The sequence below is a fragment of the Cavia porcellus genome, unplaced genomic scaffold (assembly GCF_034190915.1).
Source record: "Cavia porcellus strain 051 isolate PalLab524CR breed Dunkin Hartley unplaced genomic scaffold, mCavPor4.1 scaffold_1, whole genome shotgun sequence".
Lineage (NCBI taxonomy): Eukaryota > Metazoa > Chordata > Mammalia > Rodentia > Caviidae > Cavia > Cavia porcellus.
The window spans coordinates 132,879,176-132,898,172 of record NW_026947484.1 but is presented as its reverse complement, the minus strand read 5'-3'; the positions used below and the strand labels follow the sequence as shown (position 1 = coordinate 132,898,172).

Sequence of the window (18,997 nt, the reverse complement as noted above, 5' to 3'; positions counted from 1 at the left end):
ATTATTTTAGTATTTATAGCCTTAAGATGCATCAGGTTTGAGAATTCCTTGTTGAAATAAACTAAAGGTGAAGATATTGAGATAGCTAGGAATTAACTAATTTGAAATATTTAACCCTCTGAGGACTATTGATTTATTTATTGAGACAGGGTCTCATTGTATAGTGCAGACTAGCCTCAAACTCGTGGCAGTCCTGCCTCACTCTTCTGATTGCTAGGATTACAAGTGTGCACCACCGTGCCTTGCAAGAACAATTTTTTTAAGTCAGTGTTTCAATATATTGTCCAGGATAGTCTAGAACTCACTACATACCCCAGGCTGGCCTCAAATCCTCCTCCTTCAGCTTCCTGAGTGCTAAGATTGGTACAGGACGTACCATCATGCCTGGCTCTGCAGACAATGTTTTTATGCCTTGTAGAAGAAACCCTGGTGGCATAAAAAAAAAAAAAGTAGAATATTAACAACAAAACAACAAAAACTTGCTTAGTAAATCCCTGTTATCTTGAGACACAGTTAGGAATATGATATCTGTAGCTTTCAAAAGTTATTTTAAGTAAGACTATTTTTAGTGTTATATTGCCAAGAAAAGAGATCATGCCTGGAAACTTTTATAAATGCTAGGAGAATTTTTAAAATAAATTGATACAATACATAGAAAGTAAAATCTATCGTGGTTGGCCAGAAATCAAAACCTGTATGGTGTTATGAGTTTTAGCAAGCCATTGCATTTTATTGGCTAAACTACCATATCAGTGGTAGTTCTCATTGAATTAAGATTCTGAGTATTATAGCAGGAGAAAAGGGGAAGTGTCATTGAGGTCTGTGATTCCGACTTTGAGCACAAGCCTTTGCCTTTCCATTATGTTGCACCATGACCTAAGTAGAAAAGTTGAGATAAAAAATGCTTCTTTTGAGGTGTGGGTCTATACAAAGATGTAAGTACCGCACACTAACCGATTGCGCCACTGGAGCTCTTATACAAAGATATAGAAAGAAGTTTTCCTGTGGCCTCCCTTCCTTTTCCCTTCCGTGCAAAGTCACTTTTCTTTTGTTCCTGAGACTGTTAGATACTATTATACCTTCCTTATTTTATTCACATAGCAGTTTTGTTTGCTTCTGTGTGGGAACTGTCTTAGTCTCCCCTAATACATATCCACATGGACTCTTTGCATTCGGCCTGCCTGTCCAATCTCATAGAATGTGCACTGAGAACACTAATTGCAGAGATAAATTGGTTCTTTGTGTGCATGACTGATCAAGAGCAAAGTACCTTAATTTCAGATGTCTTCAGAGAGATTTTTCTTTAACCTTTGCTTTTATGAGGAAGATTATAAAGCATTATCATTACTTCAGGTCAGAATTATATTGCTTTTGGTCAAAAGCTGTTGTAAGATTTACAAAAAGTAATCTAAGAAAAATTATAAAGATCAAAGCCATTCAAAATTAAAGTGAATTTGAATGTAAGCATAGGTATGGTTTAAGAGTCATGAAAGAAACCATCCATGCACAAAGCCCTGGGTTCAATCCCTGGCACTACAAAAAAGAGAAAGAGATAGACCATATGACCGTGCATTATTTAAAAATTTTAAGTCTTTTTTGAAAATTACGGCTTCCCGAGCATCTTTTATTTTTATATTTGCAGTAAAGAGCAAGGGACTAAAGTAGTTCATTGAGTGCAGTATGTTGAACATTAGTTTTGACCTAAGCAATTTCTGATTTATTGCATGTATAACAATAGGATTGGTCAGAAATAATAGGGAATATCTTGCAGTACATGTTAGATACCAGCTTTTTATCAGTAATAAAACTTTTATTTGCTGGTAGTTTAACTGTCTTTTACCTGTGGATTTCTTTTTTCATGTGTAGACCTATATTTCTTTTAGTTGAGGAAATCCTCACCCACAATAAGAACTTTAGACATTTTAATGTGCCTCAAATTGAATTTTTAAATTTTATTATTTTTTCTGCACTGCTTCTCCATTTATATATTTTGAAATAGAGCTTCATTATTCTCTTTTTTTATTAGCCTTTACTTCTCTTCTCTAAAATTACCAACTCATGACCTTTGAAATGTTTTTTATATCTAGCCATCCCTGTTCTTACTGACCACTGAGTCAGAACTACCTATATTTTAAACATTTATTATTATTATTAAAGTAATGGGTGCTTTTTTAAAAAAAAGTACAGGGGCTGGGGATTTAGCTCAGCAGCATAAGCGCCTGCCTTGTAAGCAGGCAGTCATGAGTTCAATCCCTGGTACCGATAAAAAGGAAAAAGGCCAAAAAAAAAAAAAAAAATACAGACACTTCTCTCTCAATGCTATTACTTGTAAGTAACTATTTCTGTTTGTTTTATTCCTTGCCAAGTATTTTCTGTGCATTTCTAAATGTACAGGTATAGAAATCATCTCGAGTACTTTACCAGCTTTGTGTTACCTATTAAAACAGATTCCTAACTGGTCTTTCTGCCATCAGCTCCTGTTCACTCTGGCTGTTGCCAGAGTTGTCTAACTAGCAAATCTTACCTTTGTTAATTACAGGCCTCTACTTACTTTCTTATTGCCTGTAGGATATGAGGCAACCCCTAGTGTTACACACAGTATTCTTGCACAGTCTGGTCCCAGTATCTGTCTCCAACCTTACTATTTACTTCTCATCTCCATTGTCAGTGCTCTCATGATTGTCATGTCTCATCATAATCACTACCACTATATAACTGCTCTGTCATTTCCCCAGCTGGCAAATTCCTACTCAGATTCCAAGCCTCTACTCATCTGTTGTCTCCTTTGTACAAGAGTCTTTCCCAGTTTTCCCAAGTAAAGATAATGGTTTTCTCTTCTGTATGCATTTAGTGCTTTAATCATACCTTTTTTGTTTATTGAGTTTGGGTCTTGTTTTTTTGTGTCTCTCTCTATTCCATGTAAACAAGAGGAGAGTTCTTGTCTTATTCATCTCTTTTTCTTTTTTTTTTATTCATCTCTTAATGTGCAATACTTTACCTAACACATAACAAATGCCAACAAACACTGATAAATAGGTATGTCTGTAGTTTAAATTGTTGCTTTCAATGCCTGGCATGTGCGAGGTCATGAGTTTGATCCCCGGGCTAAAAAAGAAAATGTTACTTTCAAAATCTATATACATTCACAGGAGTAAAATTTTATATGCATAATTTCTTGAAAAATTTTAGCCATTTTAACTTTTCATAATTTTTTGTTAATTATGTTAGTTTTTACCTTTTAAAAGGATGGTATTGCAATTTCAGCCAATTTTTGTTAATTATGTTAGTTTTTACCTTTTAAAAGGATGGTATTGCAATTTCTTTAAGAAGTAACTCATTTTTTAATGGATTACTGTTTAATTTTAAATGTTAGATCTAGAGACAGAAAGATGTATAAGATATATATAAAGAGTGAGTTGCATTACAGTTTTATCTACTTTTTTTCAGAAAAATGTCATCAATATATTATTAATAGGGGCTGAGGGTTTAGCTCAGTGGTGGTGTACATGTGTAACATGTACAAAGCCTTGGATTTGATCCCCAGTGCAACCACGCACACACACACAAAGCATATATTATCTGTAAAAAAGAAATCTAGACAAACATAAGTTAGATTTGTTATATCTGCAGTTTTTTTACACTGAGTTTACTTTTCTAGGCAGAAATAAAAGACCTCAACAAAACAAACTACCACTCTTTTTAACCTTTCATGTTCTTAGAAAGAGTAGGTACTTTAATTCCTAGCATTATTAAAAAGTACAGTAAAATATGAGTAGTTAAGTGTTCTTGTTTTGTTGGTTTTAGTTTGTCTATGTTAATTATGTACAAATATGAGTTCAAAGACATTTTAGCTGTGTGTATCAGATCAACTCAATAAGCATGTTAAAGCCTACTTTGAGTTGAAATATATGCTGGATGCTATAGTAGAATATGAAGGGTATGCTTTCTATTATGCAGTAACCAGTGGCTTGTACTGAGTGGCAGAAAGTCCTGAATAGCAGTTCATGAAGGAGAAAAAATAAGTAATAATCATATATCTTACTTTAAATATTTATGTATGTATGTGTGCACGTGCATACTAGATATCAAAGCCAGGGCTTTGTACATGTTGAGTACATGCTTACCCACTGCCAATTACCCCACTCCATTAAATACATTTTTCTTAAACTTAAAATTTTCTTATATTTTAGAAGCCAGATTTTATTTCAGTATCAAATAGAAACTGAAAAAATACTTTAGTGTAAATTAAAATTGAAAAGGACATTTGCTGATAGGAAAGATATTATAGTAAAAGAAAGATGTAGAGGGAAGATATTTTTAAAAATAATTAACTAGTAAAATATTGTAAAACATAAAATCCTGAATTATATTGTCTGTCACATGTTTATATACCCTTGCATTGACATTTGGATTATAAAACAGTGAAAATATAGTTATGCAGTAGCTGTTCAAAAAAGTGTTTTCACTGATATTTTCTAAGTTTTATTGAGTAACTGAATTTCTTTGTTTACATTTGCTAAATGATTACCAATATATTAAATAATTCCCATGTTTGAAGTTAAAGCTCCGTGATTCTGAAACTCATCAAAAATCATTTTGAATTTTTTCTCTTGTATCTGTGAAATAAAGCTAAATTTTAATATGAAACATTTGACTTAGGAATAAAGAATTTTCTTCTGAAAATGAGATGCTCTTTTTATGAGGGTGATTCCACTGTGATTGCCACATTCACTTTGCTACCTAGTGAAGAAGCTTTTAGTGTACTTGCAAAGAACATAAGGAGTCATGTCAGAGGTCAGCTATTTGAGTCCATTTTCCCATAGCTGCCTTGTATGAGTGATCTTTTACTGTGTTTCAAAAAATGGGCAAGGATTAGAGAGGATTAGAAAGAATATTACTCTCCTGAACATAGGCCCTAGGCACTAAGGGAAGAGAACCCAACCAGGCAGCAAATGGGTTTTGCTTGACCAGGACACAACCTCTGCTGCATTCCTTTAAGAAACTGAATGGGAAATGTTAAGTCCCCAAAGTGGATTAGTAAATAATCTCATAGTTTGTGACATCTGCTAAAATAAATCGATGAGCAGACTACATTCTAACACTTTAAGAACAAAGCTGGAGACATCAAGAGTAAGAGTAATTAAAGATGGGCATTAAGCTCAGTAATGGTTGGAGAGTCATAAATAAAGAAGAAAAAATTATTTTAGATGTATTAATATGATGGGAACATACCTAAGGCTTAAATTTTTAAACCACTACAAACTTTTTATTATTTATTTTTTTCTAAATCCATTTTATTAGAAAGATAAAAAGAAAAAAAGAAGAAGAAGAAAATACAACAAAATTTCAAAACATATCAGTCATGGGGCCAAACCTTTTATTTTTAAGATTCCTGAGTCTTATTGCTTGTAGTAGTCTTATAGAATACTTCATAAACTTAGCCCTTTATTGATGATCTCAGTTTTTATAATAACCTGGCCACTGGAATTTGAAATGTAAGAATCTGTGTTTTGAGACACTTCTGGAATCTTTCCCTTTTTAAGATTAGAAGTTAATATGCCCTGATACATAATTCATTATCAGATTGTTTAGAACTAAAGAGGTTGTTTCAAACCTATTCTAGAAGGAAAGTGCATTCTGGTCTTAGTCTATGGAGGAAGGATTTATCTAAATAAAAATATTTTTTGAAAGTTTTGTGTTCAGTTGCCTACTTTGTAGAAAGGTGATATACAAGTGATTGATTTTGTATCTTTATGTAATAAGTATCCTTTGATTAGTATTATAGTTGTAATTATACGCTTTTGGAATGGGCTATATTAGCACAAGTATTTTCTTCAAGAGTCAGGAATAGAATTTCACTTCATATGTGAAGAAAAATTAATAAAGGGTAACAGGTATCTTTTCTAATCCTTTGTGTATATCTGTGCGGTTCTGGTTCAGTGCCTGTGTTCAAGATGGGCCTGTGCTTTGAATATGCTCTTCTGTTTTTCTCCTCTCTCCTACTTACAGGCTGCTTTTCCACATAACTACCTGCCTTTAAATATCAGCTCAAATCCCATCAAGTGGTTTAGTTCTAGCCCCTAAATCATAATATATTCTAAATACAGGTTATCATTGACCCAGCAGACCTACACCAAAGTTTTTACCTAAGAGAAATAAAAACATACCCATAACAGAAGTTATTCACAAATGACAATAACAGTATTATTCTTAACAGCCAAAAGGTAAAAACAACCAAATGTCTATCAAATGAAGAATGAATACCCAAATGTTGGTGTTTCCTTATGGCCATACAATGGGATAATTATCAGACCACAAAATGGAATGAGGTATTGATATGTGCCACTACCTGGATGTACTTTGAAAATACTATGTTAAATGAAAGAAACTAGTCACAAACGATCACACATAGATTCCATTTGTACAAAATATTCAATGTAGGCCAGGGATTTAGCGCAGTGGCTTAAGCGCCTGTCTGGCAAGTATGAAGTTATGAATTTGATCCCTGGAACAAAAACAAAGTTCAATGTAAGGAAATTTATACAGATAGAAAATAGGTTAGTGCTTGGTTGGTAGGTTGGGGAATGAGGGTACTGGGTAACTAAAGCTTACTGGGTTTCTTTCTGTAATGATAAGAATGTTTTAAAATTGTGATAATGGTTGCACATACCTGGAACTATAATAAAAACTGTTGAGTTGTACACTTTAAATAAATGAATTTTAAGGTATGTCAACTTTATCTTAATAAAAATATTTTCAAAAACAAGTAAAAATTATTCCCTATTCATATATCCATAGTTTATGCTTCTAATAAGGTACTCGCCAATATAGTCTAGATATATTTATTGACTTAGGAATGCTCAAAAAAAAGGACTCTTTTCAGTTGCATTATGAAGCTCAGAGAACGGGGAGGGTAGTTTTTGTTGTTGGTGGTGGTATTTTCTAACAAGCATAATGCTTTGTATTTAGTAAGTTTGAGTTTATTTGAATTTTTCCACAATTAAATTTTTTCATCTATAAAACAGAAATGAAAGAACAAAGAATTGAATGTTGCCACAAAGTATTATTCCAAAATGGTATTATAAGTTTACATTTAATTCTTTTTTGGAAAATAAATATTTGCTCTCAAATTATTTCTTCAGCTTAAGTCTCCATTTTGTATTTAGTAAGGTCACATAGGCCATTTATCGCCATATTTTTACCTAAGGAATTATTGTTTTTTAGAATTTGCAGTAAAAAAAAGTTTGTGTGTATAAGCATTTTATACACAAGTTTTCAAAAGATCCATCATGTTATTTGAACTATTTTAATGTATATGATTTTTAATCACCTTGACTATTAGCATTGTGAATGTTTTTGTAGATATTTGAACTAAGCAAAATTTAATTCTTCTCTGTTGTATGTATGTATATGTTATTCTTGCAGTATTTACTAGAAATGAAAAGTTTGATTTTACCACCAGAACACATTCTGAAACGCGGAGATAGTGAAGCAGTTGCCTATGCTTTCTTTCATCTTCAGCACTGGAAACGAATAGAAGGTGCTCTTAACCTGTTGCAGTGTACATGGGAAGGCAGTAAGTATTCTTTTCTAATCGTGACACTAATAATCTCTGACCATTCACAGCATTAAAGGGCCATCTTTTTAAAGGAGATTGTCTGAGTTTTTATAAAGATTTGTTTAGATTGGTTTTGAAGTGAACTTAGTGGCATTATAGTAGATTTATTGCTAAAAGAAATAGTTAATATATTTGTATTAATGCTACATCAGGAAGAGCAGACTGAGAAACTGTCATAGTATTTTCCGTTTATTCATTTAAGTTAAATACATGTAAGAAAAGAAAATGAAAAGATAGGCCCTTTGGCTTGTTAGCTTTTTATTTTTTTATTTTTTATTTTTATTTTTGGTAGTGGGGATCGAACTCAACCTCATGCTTGCCCGGCAGGCGCTTATGCTGCTGAGCTAACTCCCCAGGCCTTGTTAGCTTTTTAATGTGATTAAGAGGTTGCTCTAATTTTTTTTAGAACCCAAAGCGTCCTATGGTAACAATGTACATTACTATTGTGTTACATTCTTGGCCATCTTCTCATTTTGAAAATTGGTCTGATTTTATTTTATTTTCAGATATGTACAACATGAAACTCTTTTCCTCTTAACTGTAGCAGCTCTATCCTCATTTTTAAAATTGTGGTGAAATATAAAAAGAATTTACAGCCAGGGATTTAGCTCAGGAGGCGTTAAGTGCCTGCTTGGCAAATGCGAGGTCCTAAGTTCAATCCTCGGTAACAACAACAACAAAAAACTTACTGTTTTAACTATTTTTGTGTTCTTTCAGTGGCATTATGTACATTCATATTGTTGTACAACTGTTATCACCATCCATCTCCAGACATTTAATCCTTCCAAATGGGAATTCTGTATACATTAAGTAATAACTTCTCATTCTTCTCCCCAGACTCTGGCAAACCCCACTGTATTTTCTGTCTATTTAAGTATAATCTCTGGTACCTCATCTGGGGAATCATAACAATATCTGTCCTTTTGCTTCTGGTCGATTTCACTTAGCATATCATCAAGGTTCATCATATAGTTTGTTTCAGAATTTCATCTAGTCATCTATCTGTGGACATTTGGATTAGTTATACTTTTTGACTATTGTAAATAATGTGCCATGAATATTGTACAAATATCTGTTTGGATTCCTGCTTTCAATACTTTGAGTGTATATCCAGAAGTAGAATTGCTGGATATAAAATTATATCTTCCATAGCACCTGCATCATCTAACATTCCCATCAGCAATCCACAGGAGTTTCAGTTTCTCCACATCCTTGTGCACTGTTATTTTTTGCTTTGATATTTGTTTGATAATAGCCATCCTAATGGATATGAAGTGGAATTTCATTGTAGTTTCCCTTTGTATTTACATAATGATTAGTGAAGTAGAGCATCTTTTCATGTGTTTATTGGCCATTTCTATATTTCCTCTGGAGCATAAAGTGGGCTATTTTAACCAGCAGAGCTCTTACTTGTAACTCTGCTCTGCTCTACTTACCTTTACTTTTCTTTTTGAGACAGAGTTTCACTATGAGGTTCAGGCGGGTCTGAAACTCATTTTGTAGCCCAGGCTGGCTTCTAACTCATAGTCATCTTCCTGCCTCAGTCTCCCAAATGCTGGATGCATATGGCTTTCAGTAAGAAATGATGTTTTGTTTTTTTGTTTTTTTTTAAATTGAGTTTTTCTATGTTGCTTATGCTGGTTTTGAATTCATGGGCTCAGTGATCTTTCAACATCACCTTCCTGAGTAATTGAGACTATAGTACATAATGGTATATACCATTATGTGCTGATAAAATAATGGTTATTTAAAAATAAGAAAAAATTATTTCCTATTTACATTTATTTTTTAAAAATTGCTATTATTATGTATTTTTTTTTGTGACAGTATCTCACTGTGCAGTTCAGAGTGGCCTCAAACTCACTTTGTAGCCTGTGCTAGTATGGCCCTTGCAACGATCCTCCTCAGCCTCCCAAGTGCTGGGATTACAGGTGTGCACTGCCACGCCCAGCTAGAAAATAAACTTTTAAAGTTGTTTGAACACACTAAAATTGTTGGATTTTTTTCAATGTATGGCATCATAAGACCTTACTAAAACTGGGTATATAGCTTAGTGATAGAAAGCAAGCTTATTGAATGTGAAGCCTTGAGTTCAGTTTCTAGCACACACACACACACACAAATAAATAATCAAACCTGAACCATGAAGGACACCATGTGTCCTTGATCAAGAAAATTTGGGAACCTCTGCATTCATTATTTGGAAATTGTCGTATACTGCTCTTCACAATAAAAAGATTAATAAAACTGACATTATGTACTTGAAGAGCTCAAATTTTCTCTAGTAGTCTGTAAGTCCCCAAAACCAGCTACTATATTTCATTTAACTTGTATCTTCTTTTCCTGGCATTCTGTGTGGCACATAAGGAATATTCAATAAGGATGTGATTTATCTTGTGCATTTCATACATAATGATTAGTGATTTCCTCTTATCATGATTTGATGATTGACTTAGGGCTAGTAACTACTTCTTACTATAGTAGAGCAAAATCAATCAGTCAGTCCATCTATCTGTTTATATATATTTTGTCTTTTTGAGGTAGGGCCTCACTATACAGTTGAGACTGTCCCTTACTTTATAGCCCAGGTAGGCTTTGAACTTGGAGTGATCCTCCTGCCTCAGCCTTCCAAGTGCTAGTATTACAGGCATGCACCATAATACCTAGCCTCAAAAATCTATACTTTGACAAAAGTTTATAGAATCAACCACTAAAGGAAAATCAAAAACCTTATTACAGTTTTGATGAGTACTTAGCTAGTAGAAGAGATCAATAAGGGTTTCTTCTTTGATAATTCCACAAGAGTTGGTAATAATCTAAATCAAAAGTGAGCAAAGTTTTCTATAAATGGCCAAGTAGTAAATATTTTAGGCTCTACAGGCCATGTAGTCTTCATCAAAAGTATTCTTACATTGTGAAAACTATCTTTTATTGTTTGAGATTGGGGTCTCACTATGTCACCCAGATTGGCTTTTAACTCACTGTGTAGACCAGGCTGGCATCAAACCCAGAATCCTCCTGTGTGGTGGGATTGTAGGCAGGTGTCATCACACGTAGTGAAAGTAACCTTAGACAATATATAAATGAACAACATTTATATATTCCAATATATAAATATTCAAATATGTTCCAATAAATTTTTATTTACAAAATTGATAAGTTAATCTGATAGTGGGTCAGATCTGGCTAAAAGGTTTCACTTTGGTGAATCCTAAACTAGATTACTTCTGCTCATAGAAAACTTCGACAAACTTCTCATGTAAATTTAGGAACCATTTGGTACTCTTCTTGAAAGGTACTCAGAAGTTAGGCTTATGACAACTTCAGCAAGATTTCTTTAAGAGGCAAAGTTTATAAATGCTGAGTTAGGTCTATGACTGTAGTAAGGAGACTGTGGCAAAGAATAATACAATAAATCTTACCACCTACCACTGCCTTTAGTTTTGTTCTAGGTAAACTAAATCATTGACTGTTCTGTAAATAGTCTTATTTTCTCCTTATTAATTCTTTTGTTTACTTTCTTTCATCTAAAATGTCTAAGAAAACAAAACACTGTGATAACACTGTGATAATAAACGCTGTGATATATCTTCAAAATAGCTTTGATCTACAGTATAGGATGGAAAATGAGATAATGTCAACATATACATTTTTTTCTCAGCTTTTAGAATGATTCCTTATCCATTAGAGAAAGGACATCTATTTTACCCTTATCCCAGCTGCACAGAAGCTGCTGATAGAGAGCTGTTACCCAGTAAGTAAATACTTCATTTTTCTTAAACTTATAATTGTTTAGATTTTCTGTATTAATCACGTTTTTATTACTATAACAAAATACCTGATATAGGCTACTGATGAAGAAAGATTTATTTAGCACAGTTTTGGACACTCTATATACAAATGACATAGTGAGAGCTTTGTAGTAAGGGCTGTCTCTTGGCATCAGCTCACAAGTGGACAGCAATGGCAGGAGCATATGCAAGGGTAAGTCAATGATTATATCTCCACCTGGAAACAGAGAAATTGGCATCCCAGAATCCCTTCCAAGGGCACACCCCCACTGACCCAAGTACCTCTCAGGGGTCCGTGCCTCTTAAGGGTTCTGTTTCACAACATTGCTCACTGGGGAACAAATTCCAAACAGATGAACCTTTGAGAGAGTCACAAACATAGTCAAATATTAGCATTTCCCATAGTATTTTCTTTACTTTAAGAACACTTTGACTCAAGCATGACAGTACATAACTTCAATCCCAGCAGTGGGGGAAGCTGTCTTATTTACTTTTCTCTCATTATTGAGGCAAAATACCTGATACCCAAAGTAAAGCAAGTTACAGTTTTTGGAGGTTTCGGTCCATACTCAGCCAGCTCCAGTGCAGCGTGGCGTGGCTGAGGAGTGGCTGTTCATGTTGGCCACAAGCAACAAGAAGGAAAAGGGCAAAAGGGGAAAAGCATGCCTCTTTCCGTCCCTTATATAATATGCCGGCTACCTGCCCTTGGGTGGGTACAGTGCTCACACCACCAATCCCAGCACTAGACAACAAACCAATCATAAATGCTAGACTCAGCTGCCTCCATGATTGCATGAGGCTTTGGAGGCCATCTAAACACAAACCATAGCATCCACTCCTGGCCCCCCAAAGACTTATGTATATCCCTTATGCAAAAGACATTTAGTCCATCTCTAAGAATTGCCAGAGTCCTAACAGTTTCAGCACTGCTGAAAACTTCAAGCCCCAAGTTTCCTCTGAGATCTAAGGCAAACTCATAGCTGTAACCCCTTTAAAAATGAAAACAAAGTTAAATACTTCCAACATTAAATGACATAAGATAAACATTACCATTCCAAAGGGTACAAACGGAGATACAAAGGAATGGGACCAAAGCAAGTCCAAAATCCAGCAGGGCAAACATTAAGTCCTGGAGTTCCACACTCAGCATCTGAAGCAGTCTGATTGTGAGCTCCAAAGGGCTTGGATGACTCCACCCACCAGCACTTCCAGTGGTTTTAGTTCCCATGGCTTTTCTCTTGGGCTAGCTTTACTCCCTCCTTGCAGGTTTCCTTAGGTATTCCATGCTCCTGGCTTTTCCAAATTTCTGGGTTCTCTATTACACCTTGGCTTCACATCTACAGCTTCACATACTGCCCTTTCAGGGGCACACTGCTTGGCCTCCCAGTCCCTCTAAAATCTAGGTGGAAGCCTTTTTAACCTCAGAACTTGTGCATTCTCCATGCACCTAAAACTAGTGCCACATGGATGTTGCCAAGGTCTCCTGCCAGCTGGGGCAGTGGCCAGGCTTTCTTCTCTCTTGGCTGTAAGGGTCAAGAACTTGGATCTCTGTGCACTCTGAACCTGATTATGAGGAACAGATTTTCTATGTCATTGCCATTCTGGAACCTGGTTACAGCCACCACCATTTTGGAGCTGCCTGTGGCCTCTGCTGCCATTCTGGAACATGGTGCTCTGAAGCTTTCTCCTCCAAGTAGTCTTTCACTTGTGCAGTTTTGAGGCTGCAAAGAGAGGAAACCCACTGCTTCCTGGGATGCCCCTAGACCATCTTTTTTATTTCTCGGTTCTTCCTCAATTGAAGTCTCAGCTCTATCTTTGCAATCTGCAGCTTTCTGGAGGCAGGAAGATCACAAATTAGACCCCAGCCTGGGCAACCTAGCAATTTACTAGTTCCCTCTCTCAAATAGTTAAAAATGGGGTGGGGATATAGCTCAGTACAAAGGCCTTGTATTCAATCTTGAATACTGTTTAAAAAAAGAAGAAAGAAGACTTTTTTTGGAACCTTTTAAATACTTTCATAGCATTTCTAGGATATAACTGCATAATGATTCAATTCATTTTCAGATATTATTGGGAAAAATCTTGTGCTAGAGACAAGGAAGCCAAAGCTCTTTAGAGCTCACAACCAGACTGCTTCAGATGCTGAATATATAACTCCAGAACTTAACCTTAACAGTCACCTTACAGATATTTATAAGAGAAATAAGAACCAGCCCACACAAATCTCATAAAATAAAAAAGAGAATATTCCCTAACTCATTTGGTGATGCCTATATTGTCCTGATACCAACACCAGACAGAGATACAAGAAATGCAAGAAAACTGTCAAGCAGTAGCCCTTTTATAAATACAAATTTTTTCAGGAAAAAACTAGCAAACTAATTGTGAATTCAAGGCCAACCTGGGCAACATGGGAAAATACAATCTCTAAAGAAAGAGGAAGAGGAAGAAAGGAAGGAGAGGGGGAAGAAAGAAGAGGAGGAAAAAAAGAGACAAGAGAAGGAGGAAAAAAAGGAGAAAGGAGAAATAAGTTGTTCTAAAAAAATGAAATTATGTAGTATAAGAACTGAACTAAGGATAAAACCATGATGGCACAAAAATGACTAAGGAATTGATAGCAGGAACATAGTTGAAGATTTATTGAAGGAGTGGTCAGAGAGATAACACAAGAGCCAGAACTAGATATTCTAGAAACTAAAAGGAGGAAGAAATTTCCAAGTGAGGAGTATCTAGGAAGGCAGTTACTGAGCAAAATCTATTGACTTTGGCAATTAGGAGATCATTAGTGAGAGATTTCATTTTCCTTCCTACAGTGAGGGTGGTAGTATTTGTTCTTGTTATTATTTTTCCATTTAAAAAAGAAAAAATATTTTAAAACAAAGGAACAAGTCTTTAATTATAGAACATCAATATGCAAAAGTCTGTTAGGCTAATACATTTAGACTAAAATAATGCCCCCTTTGTAATTATTATAAAAATTGTCTAAGGCCAACTTTGTATATTAATATGACTAAATTAAGAGTAATTTTCATAAATCAGTCATATGCTACAAGACCAGATAGGAGGTTTTTTTTTATTTTGTTTTGGTAAGCCTTTATTAATTCCAACTACATATAGAATGCAAACTCCAGGAGGTTGCAGTACAAGGGTGAGCTAGAGGATTTCGTTTGATTATAGTATATGGTGTTAGAATATTTTTCCTATCTTTGCCTGTGTAGAATGAACAAAAATTTAAGGATGCAGAGTTCTAGTATCCAGGAGTACTTTTTTTTGTTTTTAATTCCTTCAACCTTGATCTGCCTTAGAATTTGCTTATGGACATAAGTTCAGACTTGAACTCTTCCCCTAGTTCACACGGCTATTTAGTTGTCTATTATGCTTCCTGATAAATTTTTCTGTAAAAAACTGATGATGAAATTTGAACTTTTGTTCCAAGGGAGTATTTCTGTACTAGTCAGTCACTCATTATATTGATATATTAGCCAAACATTGACTGACAAATGAATCTACAAAAAGCAATTCAGAAAGAAATAATTGGGTCTCTCCTACAGTGTAAGAAGCCCATTTTTAAGGAAATTTTCATACTAAAGCTATGTAGTTTTCTTCCATACAAGACAGGGATAATACCATCTATCTCTTGGGGTTACTAAAAAAAATCAAGTGAGTACTTTATAAGCCTTAAAATACTAAACAGTATTTTAAATACTAAATATTATTAATTTTTATTTTATTTCCTGCTTTCTGAAATACCAAAGCATGTTTCTTTACATTTACTACAAGAAATTGGCCTCTAATAGCTGAGGAACAGGGATTGAGGGTGCTGAAAGCACAATATTGTCTACAGTTTCCAGTCCCAATCTCTCTTTCTCTCTTTCCCTCTGTACTGGGGATTATACCCAGGACTTCGTACTGAGCTACATTACCAGATCAACCCTTTTCTTTAGCTTTTTTGAAACACAATCTGCATTACCCATGCTGGCCTTAAATTTATAACCTTCCTGTTTCAGCTTCCTGAATAGCTGTGATGTTTCTAATTTTTAAAAATTCAGCTCAACTGTTTTTATACTTTAAAGATTGCTCAAGACTCTGGAAATTTTATGGCTTTTAAAATGAATTTGGTTTTTGGTATAAACTTTATGAAATTATATAAGATACATAAAATATTGTAGCTATTGAAGGAAGCTTATATGTTAATCACTGTGATAGAAAAAGTGAAATTTATAGCTTACCTTGGTTCAGCATTGAGTTAGTCATCTATTACTAGTGCAGGATATTACTGTCTATCAAGAATTCCTGGGTTAGAGTCCAGCCCAAAGCTGTCAACTTAATGGACTAATGAAGTCTCTGAATAGTTCTCTATTTAATAGAATTCTATTGCATACCGATTATGTGTCAGGCACTATAATAAGTTTATCTCTGCATTGTTATTCAGGTATTTTTAAAATTTTAAATAAAATATAAGTAATATAACTAGTAATCTGTGACCAGTAGAAAAATAAAACTTGAGCATGTAAATGTAATAGAATAAAAAAGATTCATTTATGACCAGAATCTAGAGCTTTAGTTTTCTAGATCATTTTTATAGTGAGTAATAAAATATCACATAAAAAACATATTAATATCTTGGTAAAATTATTAACTGATGCTCCTGAGAAAATCACCTATGATATATCTTTCTCTTTACACTATTCTCTGAACTTCCAAAGAATAAGAATTAATAATAACTCACATTTTACTAAATGCTTACAACGTTCATCATAACAACTCCCTAGCAACTTTTTATAGGCTTTAGCAACTTACTCAAAATCACACACTGATAACTGACAAAGCTCTTTTTCAAAACCACCTCAGCATGACTTAGTAATCAGTGTTGTTTCCCACGATGTGGTCCTGTTCCCAGACCCCGGTATGGTCAACTGGCTATTTAGAAATGCTGTTAATGCCGAAATAAATAATGGATAACTTTCTTTTTGTACTTTGCTTGACCAGAGAATTCTTGTTCTTGAAAAATATTTTTTTAGTTTTTTAAAAATAGATTTAATCTAAAAATATTGACTAGCTTACATTATATTGCAAAATAAAATTCATTTCTACTTTTTTTCCTTTGTAGCCTTTCATCATGTTTCTGTATATCCAAAGAAGGAACTTCCTTTTTTCATCCATTTTACAGCAGGACTATGTTCTTCTACAGCAATGATAGCTCTTCTCACACACCAATTTCCTGAAATCATGGGTGTTTTTGCTAAAGCTGTAAGTATGATCTCAAGGACTTGCATAGAGTATTTGTAAAGCACACAAGAAACCTTCTCTGACCTGTTTGTGATAACTCAGATGACCAACAGAGATATTTGTAAAGTTCCTGCCATAATATGCAAACGTAACTTTCTGGTGACTTGAACTATTCTTCTGTTGCTTAAAAGTTTAAAGAATATAGTGCTTGACATTATAAGGGGGTTTTTTTCTTTTTTTTTATTTAAAAGGAAAAAGAGAAAAAAACAGAAAAAAACAAAACAGTGCAAGGGTACAAGTAATACAGAACTACAAAAAGAAAAAAAAAATAGTAACATACCACCAGTTAACAGATTACACACTATCATCTTTGAAACAGTGATTCAGGTCACAGGATCAAAGCATACACAGTGAACATTCAAATAGTGAGTCTGTTTGATTTTATTCTCTTACAAAAAAAAGTAATAAGATCTATGGGAGCAATAAAACCCAAAATGTGTAAGTTTTGTTGTTATAAAGAGAGGGAAAAAAGTGCCCAAAAGGATACAACAGCAAATATGTTTAGGTGTGTTAAATAGATGACTATATTAATATTTTTGATTGGATCATTGAACACAACTATAAGGTTGTTTTTTGTACATCACCTTTGGTGAGAGATCTCATTCATTACTAGAAAATCCAACTCTTTTTTGCCTAGAGCATATTTTATTTGGTATTTTTAAAATTTCCATATTTTGTAACCAAATCTTTTGATTATTCCATTTAATGATATCATTAGTTCTAAAGATTCACTAAACTTTATATTAAAGAGTACAACTAGGATGGAGAATAAGTAGATAAGATGCACCAGGTATAGAATATGTTTTATATTAAAAGGTTTACCCAGTTACAGTGTCTGTATCTTCTTATTGATCTCCCCCCGGCTTGGGCATAGAGCCATGTGTAGGCCTTATTTTTAACTGCGTTCTCATTTCCTGACACAGGAAGTACTTGAGGACTAACTTTAAATAGGGTTTCCCATGACTATTCGTAATGTCATTGGCTCAAGGTAAAATTATCACAAACAATTCTCTTTATGTCTCCTAGTCTTATAAAATGCATCTTTCTTGTACATCTTTATAATTTTACTGAGTAATAAGCAGTTAAAATTCTCAAAGAAAATAATTCATTTTACTTCCAAATAAAAGCTCTGAGAACCCTAGAAAAACTAGCCCTTGCTTGGTAATGTATATTTTTCTCTATGTGACTCCATTCTGACTCCCTATTTTCCTCCCAATTTCTTTTCCTGCCTTAAGAATATTTTGTTTTGTGCCTTACAGATTAATTGGCTTTATTCTGGCACCATGGTTAGAACACTGGTTTCCCATTTTCCCAGGAGGTCAACTGACAGTATGTTCAGTTGCCACTGGCTATAGGCCTTGGAGTCTAAGTATGCATTTGATTGTAGGGCAAGTGTCAAGAAGAATGACTTCCCACTGTTTTTCAGGGAGTATAGATATTTGGGTTAGAATGTGACTATTTTAGTTCCTTCTTGTGTAAAAAAGAAGTGTGATTGACTACGTTGTAACTGTGTTGTTTGCAAAGGTGCTGGTTAGGGAGTGAATGCACCTCAAATTGGAATGATATTATTGTGTAATCCTTCATGGACAAAAAATGGAGTAGAAAGGGAAGCCCATCAATTTAGCAGCTGGGCGAAAATGTACAACTAGGTATTTTAAAAACACAAGCAAGAACTGGGAGAAATGGTTTGTGAATTTCTCTCAGGCAGTAGAGTGGGAAGGAAGAGAAATAGAGCTAGGAGAGAGATCTAAACTGGAATAGATATGTAAGTCCTATTAGTTGTGTATTTCCATGATGTATTATCTAAAATTAATATGATGTGTACTTATTGTGTGCTCTATCCATCAATGTTTGTTTACAGTGACTGCCTTTGCCTAAGAGTCACTAATGTCACCAAGAAGAACCTTTACGATTACATCATATAAGTTCCTTAGCACTCCTCTAGCAGAGTCTGAGAATGAAGAATTACATATTTTTAAGTGGAAGCTTTTTTAAGACTAAAAGTTATTGATATATTGTGATTCTAGTTGATGTACAATAAACAAGCATTTACTCACATAACTTTTGGTTTTTATGTAGTGGGTGATATAAAATTTAAAATGTTACTAACAGTGAACTTTTACAACCCATATTTTAACCTATGGCTTTTACATGTACATTTTAAAGTTGTAAAAGACAAATATTTACTGGTAGTATGATCAAACCAGTACCTGGCAGGCAGCAGTTTCAAAAGCAGGTCCCACTTAAGAGTTAACGGAAAATAATAACAGTATGGGCAGTCTCCAGCTTTTAAACACAA

At 34.2% G+C, this 18,997-nt stretch overlaps 1 protein-coding gene across 7 annotated transcripts in view; it reads left to right on the top strand.

Moving 5' to 3' along the window:
- Positions 1–18,997, top strand: part of St7l (suppression of tumorigenicity 7 like) — a 152,131-nt gene that overhangs the window by 58,562 nt on the left and 74,572 nt on the right. For 4 of the 7 annotated variants that reach the window (XM_013142769.3, XM_063255671.1, XM_063255670.1 and 1 more), the window contains exons 12-14: positions 7,426–7,576; positions 11,280–11,372; positions 16,520–16,659. In XM_013142769.3, coding sequence (XP_012998223.1) covers positions 7,426–7,576; positions 11,280–11,372; positions 16,520–16,659 — 384 coding nt within the window. Of the gene's footprint in view, positions 1–7,425; positions 7,577–11,279; positions 11,373–16,519; positions 18,760–18,997 lie in introns of those variants that run through there. The other 3 variants (XM_005007882.4, XM_003479233.5, XR_010049582.1) reach the window with 3 other exon arrangements.